The sequence below is a fragment of the Pyxicephalus adspersus genome, chromosome 3, assembly GCF_032062135.1.
Source record: "Pyxicephalus adspersus chromosome 3, UCB_Pads_2.0, whole genome shotgun sequence".
Taxonomy (NCBI): domain Eukaryota; kingdom Metazoa; phylum Chordata; class Amphibia; order Anura; family Pyxicephalidae; genus Pyxicephalus; species Pyxicephalus adspersus.
The window spans coordinates 117,363,497-117,381,826 of NC_092860.1; the positions used below are offsets into that span (position 1 = coordinate 117,363,497).

At 38.6% G+C, this 18,330-nt stretch overlaps 1 protein-coding gene across 4 annotated transcripts; it reads right to left on the bottom strand.

The window, feature by feature from the left end:
- Window positions 1-1,403: 1,403 nt before the first annotated feature.
- On the bottom strand, window positions 1,404-17,874 carry DCTD (dCMP deaminase). 4 transcript variants are annotated; one of them, XM_072406105.1, is made up of 7 exons: window positions 17,782-17,874; window positions 17,133-17,244; window positions 15,292-15,420; window positions 13,579-13,714; window positions 5,790-5,906; window positions 3,976-4,072; window positions 1,404-2,585 (listed from the first exon to the last, which is right to left on the bottom strand). In XM_072406105.1, the coding sequence occupies exons 1-7, from the start codon at window positions 17,802-17,804 to the stop codon at window positions 2,504-2,506; spliced, it is 696 nt and encodes a 231-aa protein (XP_072262206.1). In that variant the 5' UTR covers window positions 17,805-17,874; the 3' UTR covers window positions 1,404-2,503. The 4 variants fall into 4 exon arrangements, with proteins under 4 accessions (XP_072262206.1, XP_072262207.1, XP_072262208.1 ...); XM_072406106.1 differs by lacking the exon at window positions 17,782-17,874 and adding an exon at window positions 17,322-17,757; XM_072406107.1 differs by lacking the exon at window positions 15,292-15,420.
- Window positions 17,875-18,330: the final 456 nt, after the last annotated feature.

Consider the following 18,330-nt stretch of genomic DNA (forward strand, 5'->3'; position numbering starts at 1 on the left):
AAATTTTGTCAATGCAAAAAGAAAATTCTTCTTAAAAAATGATTACAATTTTAATAAACTGCAAAATTGTAAACGCTGGATTACTATGTATACCAGTATCCTGCAAATAAGATTTAATTACACTTATTAAGTTATCGTCTTTATTTCTTGACTGAATACATTGTCAGTCTTGTATTAAACTATCACTGGTGTTGCCAAAACTTACTCTGAACTCCCAATAGGCTGTGGTTGGCCTAACTTTATAAATACCTAGTATACAATATATGCTTAATTGAGATTAGGAAAAGTGTCCAAGAAGTAGAGCTTTTGCTGTGTCCTGGGAGTTAACATTTCTTTAACCTAGATGTATGCATAGAAGAACCCTTTTTTACTGCAAAGGTGAAATAGACTAATTCCACACCAGGAAGTAGGCTTGGAGTTCAACTTTAATGTGAGTACTGTGACTTTATTTGTCCCTTAACATTTTTATTATTGCAAGCCTACGCCAATAGGCATTTTCTATAAAATAGTAACTTCCTTCCTAGAATAAATGCCATTTGTAGGACCCCTCAAATGACATAATACCTTAGGGTGTTTTTCTGGAGAAAAGGGCATATCAGATTGCATGTACACCACTGTACTGTACTACTACTAATGTACTGTTTAGGATTTAAAAACTGTAACGTGTATAGTATCAAACAATATTTTGCCAAAAAACCCCTCAGCTGTGCGGTGCATCTCCCTTTTTCTTTCGCATTAAGTCTAAAAAGATTTCCAATCACCTCCTGTCCAGACAAAACATATTAATGAATGGAGGATCATGCAGCTTCTTGACTGTTCTTGTGAGTGCTGCAGCAATTCACAATGGAAGCAACTGTTCCTATTCCAGAAATCATAGATATCAATCATCAGATCCTCATACAACAGTAAAATAGGCAGTGTGATGTGTTGAAGCCTTAACCAACTTTCTTTTAAGGCAAACAGCACATTCAACATTTGCCTGAGGGTAAGAGCTGGTTAGAGCTCAGAAATGTTGCAGTGCGTATTATGCGAATAATAATTTGCTCACATTTGAGTATACAATGTGCTGGTGATTGCTGCAATCTCTCCAATAGTATTATAGAAGAATAAAAATAAATAAATAAATCAAACAAACTAAAAAGGTCCTCTAATAACCTCTATCACAAACCTGAAATTATTTTCATTGCAGTTGGGATTTAAAGTGTTTTGGGTGCAGCACTGTCACAACAAAGACCCAGCGAAGTGATGCTTTCTAGGTTTTTGTAGGAGTACCAAAAATGCAATTGTGTGTTATGCGGCATTATATTTTTCCAGGATATGTATAAAGCACAAGGTTTTATTTTGTTCAGGAGAAAGACTTTCACAATTTATTCTCAGAATCAACAGGGCAACACTGCAATATCTGCATATCATTATGAATTGTTTTATTGGTAAAAGAGTAAAAAATATACAGTACATAATTAAGACATTTTATTAGCAGCACATTATAACTACGAAGTAATAAGACACACTTATCTACAGACATTTTACAAAAATGTAACATACTACTTTACACAACAGAACATACATACGGCTAAAATGATCCCACCATCATAAAGATTAGGAACAGATGTTATGAAAATAAGAAAAATATTAAAGGAATAAAAGTACAGAACTAAAACCTATACAAAAATAAATTCACCCTTTGCCTAACAAGATTAAAACTGTAACCTATACCATATTCAGAAAAATATTACCCCAACTAGACAAAATATACGACTATGAACATAAGGCAATTCTAGTCCAATGTTACTGTAATAAATGCAATATTTGGGGCAGCAGCAGCAAACATCAACCGTTAGCTCAAAATGTGAGTGCTGGCTGTCAACTTATTCCCTCTCTCTAGCAGAGCATAAACAAATGAGAAAAACCTACATGAATGGTCGGATTGTGTCAGCATCTAAAATTTTTGAACTCTGATCCAAAGTTATAGGTTACTACAAGTCACTGCTTGCAGCTTTTAGAAACCATTAAAAAGTAAAATGGAATAGTGCAATTAAAGAACCCAAGTACATGAACCGCAATTGTAGTTGGTATAGTTTAATAGATAATATTTAAATACTGGATAATAATTATTGGGCAACAAGGTTGTTCTATTGCAACTGCACTTGTAATGAAAATAAACATGTCAAACATTTGCACATGTCTGTAAATAAAGTGTAAGCTTTAGCAAAGTAGTATATACTAGGTTTGCCATAAAAGCACATGGTTAACAAAATTTAAATCGCTGAGCAGCACTAATTACCATGGGCATTAGTGACATTTCTTGAGTACGCTGCAAAAGGTAAGGCACCACCAGGAGTGTGCTAGATCTATGAAATGACAGTCACTAAAAGGATTCTGCAAAATTTAGCTAGTATACCCTTTGTATAGAGAAATACAGACACCTAACCCTTTACATTCTCTTAATAGTGACAGCTACAAAGTCATATCATGTGATGGCAACAGAAGATGCAACACGTCTTCACAACTGTGTTGGACTCGGTCTGCTCTTATTGATCGAATCAAAGTCGATGACTATACTTTTTCGCTTGGGAACAAATTTCCTTAAAATATAAAATATATAGGTTAGTTATATGCGGAAACTAGTTTTCCAACAGTAGAATGAGAAGAAAAAAAAAAAAAAAAAAAAAAGGGAGGGGGGATGGATACATTGCCTAGGCTTCATGCTCTCTCTAGAGGAGCCAATTATAGTGCCCCATGCAGAGAGAATCCTTAGAAGGGATAGACTGAAACAAAAAGACACATGGGGTTGCTGAGGCTGTGTGTTTTTCAGCTAACGGAGATCATAAATTATCAGGAAAGGAAAACATTTTCTAACAACTGAACTCCAGGAGTTGGTTTCATTGCTAAAGTTTTTTCCTTTGTGCAAAATGTGCTACCCGTTCCCCCCCTCCTTTCCCTATTGCTCTGTTAAACTTAATTCACAAACTTAAAGCAGACCAACAGTATATATTTAGAACCACAGCAACTGTATCAATCCCTCCCTGTTAGAAAATATAATGAATTTTGGAGCTATTAAAGAAGACCTGAACTGTAGAAGCTGTGCTCAGAAATGCCACGATCTCCCCCCTACCAATAACTGACCTATCATTCAATAATCTGGTATCTATAATGGTGGCCAACTTGATAGATTACACTTTTCATCAGCTGAACTGGCCACTGGGTGCCCACTGATAATACAGAAGATACATCATCTCCTGCATCTATACCTATTCTAGGTGATGCAGTGAATAGAGCTAGGCACTACAGTGCATGGAATATTTGGTCGAAGCCTGCAGCATTTCCCCTCGTTTACTGTCCTAGTGCATTAGAACAAGACACAGTAAGCAATAAAAACCTGACAAATACTCTAAACCTTCCCACACTGCTAAATAAATGTGCTTTGGTTACCTTCATTGTCTTCAGAGAATATTCAATTTCTGTGTTAGCAATTCCCTTTCACCATAACAAGCGAAAAACAAACATTTTTTGCTTCAACATTGTTGACATCAAGTGTACGTTGCCAAAAAGTTAATTACGACAACAGGGTTGAACACCCCGCTTTCCTAGCACCCTCCACTGACCACAAGTTACTTTACTGAATTCCCAGTCACTTGTTTGCCTGCCACTGTGCAAATGGAACTACTTTTGTTGACAATGCCAAGTATTGTTTGCAATGGCTTGCTAAATAGAATTAAACCCATCTCACGTGTGCTGGAGTCTGGCAACTGGTTGCTCAGACCCCCAGCATGTCATGGTAAGGTAGATGTTATTTCACATGTTTTTTAAACCCAGAATTACCTTAATTTAAAAATGAGCCATTGGCAAACAAAGTTGTGATAATGTAAGCATAGGCATTGAAGGGTGGGGGTGAATTGATTGGGGTTCTATTTGATTTGCAAACAAAAAGAAAAAAAAAAACATTAAACTAAAAAAAAAAAAAATTGCTCTTACGTGTATTGGACACCAGATAGTTCAAACATACGCCTTGCAGCCTTCATTTCTGGAGAGTCATGGTACTTGTCAGACATGAAGATCACTTCTTTAATGCCTAAAGAAAATACATATTGCATCAGTTGAAGGATGAGAGAAATGCTAGCCATATACTGAACAATATTATTGTTTGCTAGGGTCAGAGTACTCTTCCTAGATCGTATCTCTTGTATCTAGCCAAATAATAATAATAATTATTATTAACTTGTATTTATATAGTGCCAACAGATTAAGCAGTACTTTACACATTTCATAGTCATATCACTAGCTTTCCCTCAAAGGGGCTCACAATCCATTGTCCCTTCCATAGTCATAGGTCATTAATACAGTCTATGGGCAATTTGCGGGGAAGCCAATTAACCTAACTGCAGGTTTTTTAAATGTGGGAGGAAACCAGAGTACCCGGGGGAAACCCAGGCAAACTTGGGAAGAAGAACATGCAAACTGCATGCAGATATTATCCTGGCTGAGATTCAACCCTGGGACCATAGTGCTGAAAAAGCTACAGCTAACCTCTGAGCAACCAAGCTTTGAAATGGCAGGGATATTAAATAGCACACAGAGGGCTTTTCCTAAAAATCAAATTTTTCTTGTTTTGTATATATGAACTGAATACACGCTTTTAGAACCTCATGAGAATAAACTGCTTAAAAAAAAACCCAGTTGTCTGCTCAAAAATGTAATTTGGATACTAATAAAATTATAGGAGCTAAACAAACTATTGCTTGAAAAAAATCACCAAAAAAACCATAATACACTAATTCCAAACAAATAAATAAAGCAATGCATGCAACAATGGAAAGTTTAGCAAACTTGAAAAGAGCGAGCCAGGGTTAAATGCATCAGCTATCAAATGTAAATTTCTAAATATGAAACTGCCCTGGGAGCAAGCAAGGCCACTGGGTGATCTCACAAGTTAGCGATTCATACATAAGGTAATGTCACAGACATCCCATGGGAGGTCATCAGTTGTATCAATTGAGTAATGATACATAATTACTTCATTTACCTAAGAGTAAAGGATGTTTATTTTGTGAGCTTAATTGCCTAATAAAATAGATCAAATATTATTACTGCTAAATACCAAAACTAGGACCAGTGGTGCAGTTCCAACTTTTTTTTCCTATTTGTTTGGATATTGTTGGAGTCACAGGCAGACATAGGAAGGTGCAAAGTGTGCCGCTACATGCAGGCCCTGGACACCCATCAGCCAACAGGGTCCCCCACAGGGGCTTCAAGTCAATTCAGCTGGAGAGCCCCAAGTCAGTTCTGCACAGTAATTTAAAAATATAAAAAAACGTTTGTACGCAAAAGATAATTTAAACCTATAATCAATCTATTATCATTGCTATAAGAGTGTCTAAAATTTCACTTTTTACTTATATAGTAGATTTAAGCTCCTTTATGGTCAGTTTTAGTTGTAATGATTGTTTTTGCTCTATTAACATCGAAAATAATTATATATACGCATCTGGCGGTAGCAGACGGTTCTTGCTGAGCAGAACCACATCATCCATGCCGTTTACCCAAAAACCAGATGAATTTCAATACAATTGGACAATATGGAGCAAGCTTTGTATCTGTCTGAAAAGTTAGGTTTCCACCTCTAAGTATAAGGATTCATAAAAAAACAAAAATCAATATAAAACCAAGCTTTTAACAATCTTACTGGATATATTTAAAGATGAAGTGAATGACAAAGGGTAATAACACATACCTGTGTTTTTTACCCTTTTATTTTTAACAAAGATATATTGGAAACTACAATTACTCACCTGCTTGTATGATAAGCTTTGCACATTCATTGCATGGAAACAAAGCAACATACATGACACAGCCTTTTACATCTGCAGAATTCTTATTCATGATGGCATTTAGCTCAGCATGGCAAACTGTTAAGATAAAATACAAGATATATAGCACACCTGTAGATGGCAAAAGAGAGGACTGAAAACCAATGAAAGTCAGAAAAAAGTCACCACCAGATATACTGCAAATACAATGTTTTAAATAAAAATATGTATATTAACAGTGCTAAACCTAGAAATTTTTTTAAGCCGGGTGGGAAGAAATTGTAGGCGGGTGGCAGCCCCATGTATTAGTAGCCACCCAAAAACAGCCGGGTGGGTGCTGAAAAGTGCCGGGTGGTGAACCCAGCTAAAAGGGCCTGGGGAGAACCCTGATTAAAACACCGCCCCTTGTTGTATCTCCCCTTACCCCAGGTTTATATGTTCTGCCAGACGTATAAGCACTCATTTGCACTGTTAGACAATTGTTAAATGTAAAATGTCACATGTGTTTTCATACTGTTTGTACTTGATATTACGGGAGATTTTTTGTCCTCCCTTTTTGCTTTGTTCATATACGTGATATTTTCTTTTATGTACTGACTTTTCAAAAAATTTTAATAAAACTGATTGAAACAAAAACACCGCCCCTTCAGTCATCCACTGAACTTCAGTTGCAACCTACTAATTTAGAGAAGTCAATGTCTAAACACATCTCCACTTTATTCAATATTGAGAACCAGGCACCTCTCACACAGGTTGACAATACATTGAGGATGGGGGTAGCAAGTCACAATGTCCAGTTTCTAAGCAGGCATTCACTGGAGTAAAGGAAAAGCCTTTTCCGTAAAGGTTTTCCAAAGACATGTGCACACAACTGTTGTGTCCTCAGCTTTTCTAGTGTGTAGTTTGTCAGATATAATTTTAAAGTCCAATAAAACAAATTGAAGACATTTTAGTTGGGTTAGTAAGTAAATACAGTTTGCCAAAGTTCAGTTACACAATGGCTTTAATTTGTAAACTTTAGTCCTAAGGTTAGGTACACACGTGCGATAATTGTCGTTGGAAAACCAACGATTAACAACCGATCAACAATTATTCACGATTATTTTGAACGATTGTATTGTGCATGATTCTGTACATGCTGCAACAATATCTTCATTCAAATATAATACACCAATATTTGTACACACTAGATAGGATTGTTTGAACAATGCAGGAAGTGACATGTACAGGAGAAAGTGTACCACAGAACAATCCACGATCACTGAACGACCGTACACACAATAGATAGCGAACAATCGTTGCCCAATCAGATCCGCTGGGAGGGTAGGTAATTTCCAGCAACAATCATTGTTCATAATTCCATAATGGAAGAGAGGCAGCAGAAAGAATGACAGCAGGGACCAGAAGAATGGTGAAAAGTGAGACTAGCACCACTTTAAAGTGGTACTAAAGTTCCAGTTTAAAAGTTTATGATCGAGCAGGGCATCTTTGAAAAAGGGACAGGTCATGTCTTTTTTGCAATAAACATTCTTACCTGATTGATTGATCCGTTGAGCCGTCAAAACCTGGTTGGTTGTCAGAATACCTGGCACACCTCAGCTTCCCCTGCAGTTGCCAGCACTGAATGAATCCCATGCCCTGCGAGGTATGTCATACCGGCTCAACCAATCAAGATGGCCAAAGATCACAAGGAGGAGGAGAAAAAGGAGGAAGATGGCAGTGGAACAGGCGAGTATCACAGGGTTTTTTTCCACTTGCACAATATGAAGACAATAAAATACTGTGACAAAGAAGAAAGTATTGACTGAGTAACAGCACAGTCAGAGAAGAACAAAGCTTGTTAAACCAATCCAGGGTCAAAAGCAAGGAAAACTATATTAGGTTATTCTGCTTTTAATCTATATACATAAACACATACCCAGCATAGTAGCAGAGTGGAGCGTTAATCTATTGGGCATTGTGAGTATACCAAAACTAATTGAAAACAACATATTTTTTTTTTCCCTGTAGTAGACCAACTCTAGCTTGCTGCTGAACTTGCAAATGTTCCATGGGCATCATCTGTTTCTGTTGTAAAGGCACCAAAATACTCATCAGAGTATGCACCGGACATATTAGGATTACAAAGCCTGTGTGGCCAATTCCTGAAGACAAACACAATTTAACTTATAAAGAAGTTCCAGAAATAAAAAATATAAAACCTATATAGTTGGAAAGTTGCAAAATCCCATTTCATCTACATAGCAGATTCATAAGGGGCAGCAGCTGGGCTCTACGTGAAATATTAGAACATCACGAATAAGCTCATTTTTACCAGAGCACAAATTCTATTTCAGCAGTTTGGAAAGAGAATAAATGAGAAGTGCTTATTTAAAGGGCAAGAAAGCCTTTCCTCCCTCAGTTCTGACAAAATTTGGTTAAGATTGTTTTGATGCATCCATCAAGCTATTGTGCGTGAGAGAAAAGAAATGGAAAGGCACTCGATCATGATATAATAGAAAAAGACTGGGACTGATGTAAAAAAAGAAAAGAAATATAGAGGAATTTGTGGTTTATTTTTTTTATACAGCTTTCAACGGAGTAGACCTTCTGCAAACTTAACACTGCTCCCAGACGTATGTCAGGCCTTTCTTTACAGACCATTATAACACTGACAGCCATTACTTTTGATATGCAAGACAGTGCAGGTTCATGAAACCAAAGAACAAGTCAAGAAATAAATGAAAAAGCTTATACCATGCATGTGTGAGTTTGGGGTAAACACACAGAATCATTCTGCTTTACCACACTGTATATAAATACTGAAGGCTGCAATTTAGGTAGACCTACACACAAAATTTAACCTAAAGAAGGACCTTGAATTAAAAAACTAGAAAGAAAGTTACAATCAGTGTCCCCACCATCCATTAATAAATTGCAATAAGACATATACAAATGCTCACCTTTTAGGGAACAGATTTAGTACATATATTTATTCGGTTAAACAAGCAGCAGGTCTTAAAAATCATACTGTAACATAAAAAACAACTAAGCTCTAGCTAAATTTGATTGTATATCATTTGAAGACTTTGTAATAAAGATATCCAAAAAGTGTGGGGGCCACTATTTCTCTAGGAGAATGTAAGAACTCCCCTAACTCCACTATTAGCCCTGTTGGAAATGTCCTATAGACCAGTGGTCCCCAACCTTTTTGAACCTACAGACCAGTAAATGCACACACTCTGGACCGCGCATGCGCAAGGAGCCATTTGTCACTTAAAGGGAAACAAACTTCCCCCAGAGTGATGTCATAATGGCAGAACCCGCCTGCGATAGGAGAGTGGGTGGGTTGTGTCCAGAAACACACCTAACATACCGCCCGAGCCCACAAACTGTACAGAAGAAATGGTCCACAGTTCTGGCAAAACGCTACCGGTTGGCAAACGTGGGTATAGATCATGTACAAACTGGCTTTAGCTTGTATAGGAGCAGAGCACCACAAAATATTGGAACACATTTGCAAAGCTTTGACAGTGATTCGAAGGTTAAACATTTATTTTTTAAAGCTTTTTTACTGTGGTCAATGTTTTGAAAAGCAGATTACAATGTAATTTGCTTTTAAATTTCCCACCAAGCCACGCCTCCCCAGCGTACTGACTCTTTACGCATCGCATCAATAGATTTGAGGATGTGATTCAGAACCTGACCAGGGTCCGCTAAAGGACGCCGCTGGACAGAGGGGGGCAGGTAGTATTTTTTGCTACCTTAGTGTAGCTCGGGGTTAACGCTTTTGGCACATAACATTCACCCTGAGCCACACTCAGGATCACCGTCAGGGGGGTTAAAGGACAAAGGTCGTTGTCATTATAAACAAGCTAGTAGCTTATTTAAGCAGAATTTCAAACTAGTGTATATATATATATATATATATATATATATATATATTGTTTAATTGTTTTATGATCATTTCACATTAAGAGCTCAAACAGATCTGACAATGTGCTGCTGATTGAATTGTACTTTTAATTAAGCACTGCATAAAATGCAATTTGATCCAACAGGGGTCCCAAGTGGCTTTTTTTTTTTATATCTCCAATGCTTCCCCTGCTGCCATCTCATACAGACTTGCTTCACTAGCTTTAGCGGAAAAGAACAAAGACTTTATACAAAAGACTAGACTGTAGGTCTCCTAGGATAAGGGAGGAAGAAACCACAGTGCTGACAGAAGTCTGTCTTACCCTACAAATATCTATGAAGGGCTTTAATAACAAGCTCCTCCAGGAGCTATGGGGGAGGTTTCTGCCCCTTTGATTGACACCCTGCTCCCCGGACATGCGCGGTCAGGAGCCGGTAATTTTAGTTGTCCGCAGGACCAAAAAGGTTGGCGACTACTGATCTAGAACATATATTCAACAATGGTTGTAAAGTTTGGGTTTATATGGTTACCAAGGACCACTTTGGTCCGGCTTTTTCCTTCTCATGTATTTTTGTCTCACTGTGGATCTTTCATCAATTTGCAAATGTCAGGACCTCTTTCAACTTTTCCAACACTTGCCTTGTTCTGATACAGCCTTCACAAACTGCTTCATGGTCCCAAAGTTTGATGTAGAGTGGAGGCACAAGTACTTTCTTTGGGTCCACGAGATGTGCCCTCAACAATTTAACTCCCGGTTTCCAATCCCAGGTTTCTTGGCTAATCCCTTCGTGCCCAGTGTTGGCTTCTGTCCAGACCGCCTCTCCCACATAAAAAACAAGGATACTTGGTGTATCCTCTGTACTGTCCCAAAACCATAGATAGGACTTTTTGAAAGCATGGCCTTTAGACTTCATTTTGAAGAGGCAATGAACAACCTCCATTCCTTTCTATCATAGTCGTTAATCATTTTGTCACCAATTGAATATCCCAGCCCAGCAACATCATTGCAGTAAACAAATTGTCTCACTGTCTTGAGAAAAATATGGAACAAAATCTTCCTCTTGATTTCTGGAGCAAGAGAATGAGGTACCTGATACTAACAATGTTTTCCTTCAGCCTTAAGCTTAGTCATTCTTCTGATTTTTTAGGAAGATCCAAATCTCTGACAGGAATTTAGTTCAGGCTGTGTCAACAGTTAAGGCTTGTTGGTTCCAGCACCGAACTCTTTACCAGAATCGTTGTCTTTGTAATCAGTGCCATCATGAATGGAGAGATCCTCTAGGGAATACCAGAAGAATGAGGAACAGAGCTCATAATGGATAAGAGATTTTGGTATGAATTTTTTTTTTTTCTTTTACAATGGGCACCCCAAAACAAAGATTTTATTTTTAACCTTGGAACCACTGGCAAGGTTCTTCCAAATACAGAAGACTTTATGTGGAGCCTAAAAGCTTGTCCTGATCACCAAGTTTCAGTCCAAAATATGTGACAAACTTTAACGAAGGCAGTGATGTTCCTCTGCTGTTTTTTCACAAGATAGTTCCCACATATGTAACAAAAACAGGTGGAGGTGGAGTCCCACAACCTTTAGTACAGAAATTTACTTCCTTTGTCTTGAACACTGTCATGCATGCATTTACATGTCCACTGTCTTATTATGACTACTGCTGTTTTAAAAAGAAAAATATACAGTAGTTTTGGTTAGAAAAGTTCTAAATACTCTGAAAGTACAGTACGGACCATCAAGGAATAATAACAAATGGCCACGTTGAATGAAAACCTTATGTGAAGGGAAAATGGAGGTTGGTTTTGGATTCAGTGCCCCAACACACATAGGTGTCAGTGAAAAGTTTGTAAAAAATGTTTCCATCACATGCCTTTTATTTTTTTCACACACAAGATACTATAGGAAAGATGACCAAACAAGCAGCCTTAAACTCTAAAATTAGGCTTGGAACAAAATTAAACATAAAGAGATTATATATCTGAATTATTTACACTGGAATCTCATGAGCATAAAATAATGAAAATTACCATGGCCACTACATATGTAAAAGCAGCCATATGGTGCATGGCACTGTAGATTTTGCCATTCTTTCTTGATCTTCACTTCCCGTCCAAGCTCCTCTCATGTGTGACACCTTTGGATAACCCCACACTACAATTTCATTACTATGGCAAACACACTCCCCTGCTACACATTACTGTCCACTTCTAACACTAGAACACCAATTTCTCTTGAAAGGGCAGGTGCAGGAAACTGAAAATGTAGGGGAACATCTTTGGATAACACCCCCCAAAAGTTTTATCACAATGGCATCATTAGAACATAAAAAACTCTGCCCATCAAAACGAAATTGGGGTTCAGGTACTGGTAGGGTACAGTCATGTGTAACAGGGCAGCGTGTTTTGATGGGCAGAGTTTATGTAATAATGTCATGGTGATGAAAGTTTGGGGGTGTTAGCCACAAGTGTCCCCCACATGCACCATTGATTGTTTATCTGCACCTCCCTATTCTAGAGAAATTAGGGTTCTAGGTAGGAAAGCGGACATTTTGATGGGCAGAGGTTCCTATGTTCTAATGATGCCATGCTAATGAAATTTTAGGGGTTTATACATCTGTTCCCCACTTGCACCTACATTTTCAGTTTTTTGCACCTCCCCATTCCAGATAAAATTGGATTCAAAGAACAGAAGCAGAAGGGGCAGCATAGTATTACAATTATAGTTTAGTGAAAGGTGGGTCAACTATTTAGGGGGCCCCACCCCAATGCATCCTGCTATGTAAGTGGCCCCGGGGGTCCTTAATTTGCATTTTCCATTTTGGGCTCCTAGGTGCACTTTCTTATAAAACAGCAACCCAAATGTTCAATTTCCACAAGTTTTTAAACTCGTGATCCCCATATTTTGAAAATCTTGAAATTAAAGAAAGAAATGTTGGTTATTAGTAGCTATGAGGGTCCCCTGTGTACCCTAAAAATGTTAGGTAATTACAACCAACAATTTAGGAGATCTAAAGGATTGAACACAATGGGTACTTAGGCTGCAGATTCTGACAAGCAGACTTTGCACACAGAGCTTTCACACAGCGTTACTTTTCACAGGACGTTCTTGTTTTTGGCAGTGATGAGAAGGACACTGGCTGTTCTGCCCCCATCTGCAATCACATGCATGATGCTCTTTGTGTTACCTAGGTATAGCGTTAGGAGGTGACATCTGAAGGTAGGCTGAATTCACAAAGGCAGTAAGGTTGCATTTGCTGCGTTTACCCCTCACTTACCTCTCGCAAGGAACCACTGCTGTTTGAAAAACTGCTAGGCCTGAAAAGCCCAGCACTTACCGCCTGTTACCAATCCCAGGCGCCCAGCAGTTATTACCGGTTACCAATCCCACGCGCCCAGCAGTTATCAGCGGTTACCAATCCCAAGCGCCCAGCAGTTATCACAGGTTACCAATCCCTGGCACCCAGCAGTTGCCAAGTAGTCACTCAGGAGGGGCATTTTTTACTGCCAATGTGAACCAAGCCTAATTTGTTAAGCCAATTTGATCACAATATTACACTACTACAATGGATGACACTAATAAAACATGGAACTCTAGGAAGTTGGATTAAAATACACAGCACTCGACTGTTGGGGCTTAATACAAAAAAAAATGGAAAAATTGTACATTCTAAAAAGCCAGGCATTAGAAAGTTGGAACGTATAGGGGAAAGTATAGGGGTATGTAGAACACTGACACAATAATATGGGTTACTGGATACCTATGACATAAATACCTAGGAGCTCTAAATATGCTGTGTCTAGCCCCGCTCACTTTTTTACCACCCAGCTGAAAAAAAAAATTCTGGGGAGAACACTGAACATATTTCCTACCATATGGGTACTTTGTATCAAGTCTATCTTCTGCTGTTCTTGCCCATGGAAGGACATCATCAGGACAGCCATTTGGCATGCCATTGTATCCAATACCAACAATCTTGTTCTCAGGATTTACAATACATGCTCCAACCTAAAATAAAAATAATAATAATAAATAAAAAACATATACAGAATTAAAAATTCAAATTTCTTCAAATAAGCAGAAGCTTAAAATGTTTCACATAAAAAGGTGGATTTCTGTTACTAAAAATATTCTTTTCCTGGAGTCCATTGAGAGAAACAGGAATTATGCTTGGGCTGTAATGGCTTCAGGAGGACTAGCAAAAAAAAAAAAAAACATGCCCACAAAACCCCAATGGGCTCCAGGAAAAAAGATATTTTAATGCAAGTGCTTAAAAGGGAAAAAAAAAAACCCTTTTCTCTCTCATCTTTTCAAAAGCACAGGGATCCAATACCTTTGGGACGTCCAGCAGACAAGAAAGCAGTGTCTCGCATGACAAGTACCTAGAATGGCCCGACAACTGAAGCCAAAAATCCTACAAAAAGACCTGCCTGCCAGAAAAATTAGATCCTACTCCTATCCTGAAATATATTCCGCATAATCTCCCCAGACATACTAACCTTTTATTTTTTGGATTTCAGTTTTTCAGTAGAGGCTCAACATTAGAAGTGGGTGTTACCAAAGACAGAATGCATGCAAATGCAACCTGGTAAATAAAAATAATCACTCCTTCAGACTTAACATCCTGTGTCTCTGGGTTGTGTTCTGACATCATGACATCACTAAAGGGGAAGTTTCTTTCCTTTTAAGCGACACCTGGCTCACCACCCATGGGCGGCCTAGATCCCATAAATTTAGTGGTTCACTGCTGCAAAAAGGTTGGCGATCACTGATGTACAGCACTTTTATATTCTGCCTGAATCGCAAGAGAATTTCACGGCCTAAATTGCACAATGACACAATGATAAGGTCAGTTCTGCAAAATGAGCTATATAATGAAAATTGAAACTTTTCAACCATCCCATTTTTTCTTTTAGCATGTTGCTGGGAAAGGGGGGCCATGAAGGGAAAAATATTAATAGAGTAAACATCTGCTTTAAAGGCTTCAACAAGTTGGTCCTATAGTTGGAAAGGTCTTACAGAGCCTAATAAAGAACCACATAGAGGAGTTTCTGCTAGAAAATTATATTATAAGTGATATTCAGCATGGTTAAGAAAGACAGACAAACAAATTTACTCCCTTTTTATGAGGAAGTAAATAAACAGGTAAACAGTGGAATAGCAGTTGATATAGTGTATTTGCACTTTGCTAAAGCATTTGACACTGTACCCCACAGAGGGTTAATATGCAAGTTAGGGTCAATAGGTTTAGAAAAGTCAATCTGTAAATGGATAGGGAACTGGCTTAAAGATCACATCCAGAGAGTTGTAATTAATGATTTATACTCTGAATGGTCTAAGATTATTAGTGGTGTACCCCAGGGTTCAGTGTTGGGACCTTTACTGTTTAACATCTTTATAAATTATATAGAGTTTGGGAAAAAAAATACCATTTCTGTGTTTGCAGATGACACCAAACTATGTAATGGAATTACCGTATTTTTTGCCGTATAAGACGCACTTTTTCTTCCCCAAAACTGAGGGGGAAAAGTTAGTGCGTCCTATACGACAAATGTGTTATAAAATAATTAAAATAATATACTCACCCGATCCTGCGTGTGTCTCTGGCTGCATGCAGCGTCTGTCTCTTCTCTCCTCTGCCAGCGCGTCTTCTCCTGTCTGTAAAGCAGAGTGAAAGAAGCCGGCACAGCGCCACCTGCTGTTCCCTGTCCTAACTGCCGTACAGTGGAAAAAAAGCACAGAGTGATCAGAAGGGGAATTTGAATGACACAGAGTGATCAGAAAGGGAATTTGAAAGGCACATGAGTGATCAGAAGGGGAATACCGGCATGAATGGCACATGAGTGATCAGAAGGGGAATAATCTTTCAGAATCTTTTTTTTTCTAGATTTTCCTCCTTTAAAATTGGGTGCGTCTTATATTCTGGAGCGTCTTATACGGCGAAAAATACGGTAAGTTCATACAGGATGTCTATATTCTACAAGCAGACCTGGATGTACTGTTTGATTGGGCAACCAAGTGGCAAATTACATTTAATATTGATAAATGTAAAGTTATGCACTTGGGGGCTAACAACATGCATGCTGCATACTGTCTGGGGGGAATACATTTGGGGGAGTCAGAAATGGAAAAGGATCTGGGGGTTCTGGTAGATCATAGACTTAATAACAGCATGCAAAGCCAAGCTGCAATATCTAAAGCTAGTAAAGTACTTTCTTGTATTAAAAGAGGAAAAGACTGCAGAGATTGAGACATAATCCTGCCCCTGTACAAAGTATTGGTCAGACCACATCTGGAATATGCAGTCCAGTTTTGGGCACCAGTTCACAAAAAAGACCCATCTCTTGCTCAGCTATGAGGAGAGATTAGCTGAACTGAATCTATTCTCCCTTGAGAAGAGATGTTTAAGGGGGGATATGATCACCCTATATAAATCGTCAATATAGAGAACTCTCTTCCTCATTATTCACTTTGAGATCATTACAAGAACAAGGCACTCTTTGCGTCTGGAGGAAAAGAAGTTTAAGCTCCGGATAAAGAAGGGATTCTTTGCTGTAAGGTCTGTGAAAATGTGGAATCAGCTCCCTCAGGAAGTAGTTTCAGCAACTACTATAGATTGGTTTAGGAAAAAGCTGGATGTTTTTCTCGAAGCACAGAATATACCTGGGTATTAAGGAATTAAAGTAAAATTAACAGAGACTGTTGATCCAGGGATTGCCTCATGGAATCAGGAAGGATTTTTTTTAACGTTGAAACAAATTGTACCAGGATTTTTTTTTGCCTTCCTCTGCACAAACTATGTCTTATAGGGTTTTATATCTGAGATATGTTTATTTCCCTAGTGGTTGAACTTGATGGACTTATGTCTTTTTTTCAACCTAACCTACTATGTAACTATAAAACTATGTAACAAAGCTTGCTAAAAGCATACTTTCTAAAAGCTTGCTGTGGACACTGCTCTTATTCAAGCCAAAACCTATTTGTACAGGGCCTTAGGTAGGGGCAGTCTGACCCTCCAAAGTCATGCTACACTGCAAAAAAGAAAGCACATAGGTATCATGTTAATTTTACACACATTACATCCAACTTCAATACTCCAGTTGACCTGAATGTCTACATAAAAAATTGATCCAGGTACTGGTGGTAAAACAAGTAACAAGACTTTAATCCAATCACTGGTGGGGAGTGATAGAGAAGTTAAACATAGTCATGACACAAATACTAAAATATGCAGTACAGCCATGTCTTAATCCCATGTGTCCCAGGGAAGAATCTCTTTTTACACAATCACTGAATTGTAAAGTATTTTTCACCCTTACATTTTAGACCAATTGAATAATTCTCTATGAACACACTTTTCTGTAAAAAAAAACCCCAAGACCCCAATACTAACAATAACAGAGTTAATAAGGAACAATGCACTTACTTGGGAACTGGGATCTTTACTCCTCTGAGCCGATAAAAAGGCGACAGCCATAAAATATTCACACCATTCTATATAATCTTCCCGCTTTTTGCACATTGCATCCACTGATTGCCTATAAAGCAAAATGTAAATTGGAGGAGTGTAGTGAACCTTAAAAATAACTACGATAAACAATGTTAATATTGATACCTGTCAATTAGATTCAGGTCAAGTCTCAGTTCCCTGGGTACCCTCTGCCTTACATCCCAGGAGAAGTGGAAATAAGCCTAATGAACATATTTACATAATGTATGCAGGGAAGAGATGGGTAAAGCATGCCATCAAAGCAATATTCAACATACACAGCAAACCTGCTCTGGTCACATACTACTCATTTCATGGTCTTGTCTAAGGTTTGCTGGATATGTATGCAGAGATCTGCAGATCTCGGGAAGAAATGTCAATGCATGTATATGGAGCACAAAGATCTTCCTGAACAGGACATGTTTTTGGTATTTGCTAGGTGGGGCCCTCACAAACGTTACAGGGAGTGGCCCTAGCTACTCATAGAACACCACAATACAAAGTCCTGTGTATACAGTCTAATCTTCCCGCACCATGTAACATATATGCAGCGCTATACAACCTGCTCATACAGAGAGCTCATTACCCGGCTGCACAATTCTCGCTCATGCTGTCACAAGCACACTTCCAAGTTTCCGCGCACACAACACGTGACCTCTCTTCCCTGTGTGCCGCTGCCTCCTCCTACATCCTACTTAGTAACAGGACAGTGGTGATGGTGGCGTCATGTGACCAGACGGTGAGGTGAAGGGGCGGGGCTAGAAGCGTTCAGCCAAGAATATTAGAAGTGAGGGAGGAGAACATCTGGCAGATGTAATGAGGGCAGTGTGACATGAAGGCGGCTATAGTGAGGGTGTAGGCTGCGGTGCAATGTGGGCTACATGGTAAAGTGTAGTTTAGTCTATTTTGGTGCAGGGTGAGTGTAAAATACATCCTGGTAGAAAGGTGCAAAGTGTCAGCTTGATATGTTACTGCTATTGAAGATTAGCATGAAGTGTTCTGGGGATCAGTGTGATAGTAGGGCCCACTGAGAGATGTTTTGTGGTAACAGGGTAAGGAGCAATGTAAGCTGAGTGATATGTTCTGGTTGTAGCGGAGAGGCGCGTTGTTCTGGTCGTAGTGGGGAGGCGCATGG

Excerpts from the sequence above, each read along its gene's own strand:
- DCTD (XM_072406105.1), bottom strand. The coding sequence starts at position 17,804 with ATGAGCGAGAATTGTGCAGCCGG. Across the intron at positions 13,715-15,291 it reads AGAGACACACGCAGGATCGG|GTTGGAGCATGTATTGTAAA; the intron begins GTGAGTATATTA and ends TTTTTATTTTAG. Across the intron at positions 4,073-5,789 it reads AAAGCTTATCATACAAGCAG|GCATTAAAGAAGTGATCTTC; the intron begins GTGAGTAATTGT and ends TATTTTCTTTAG.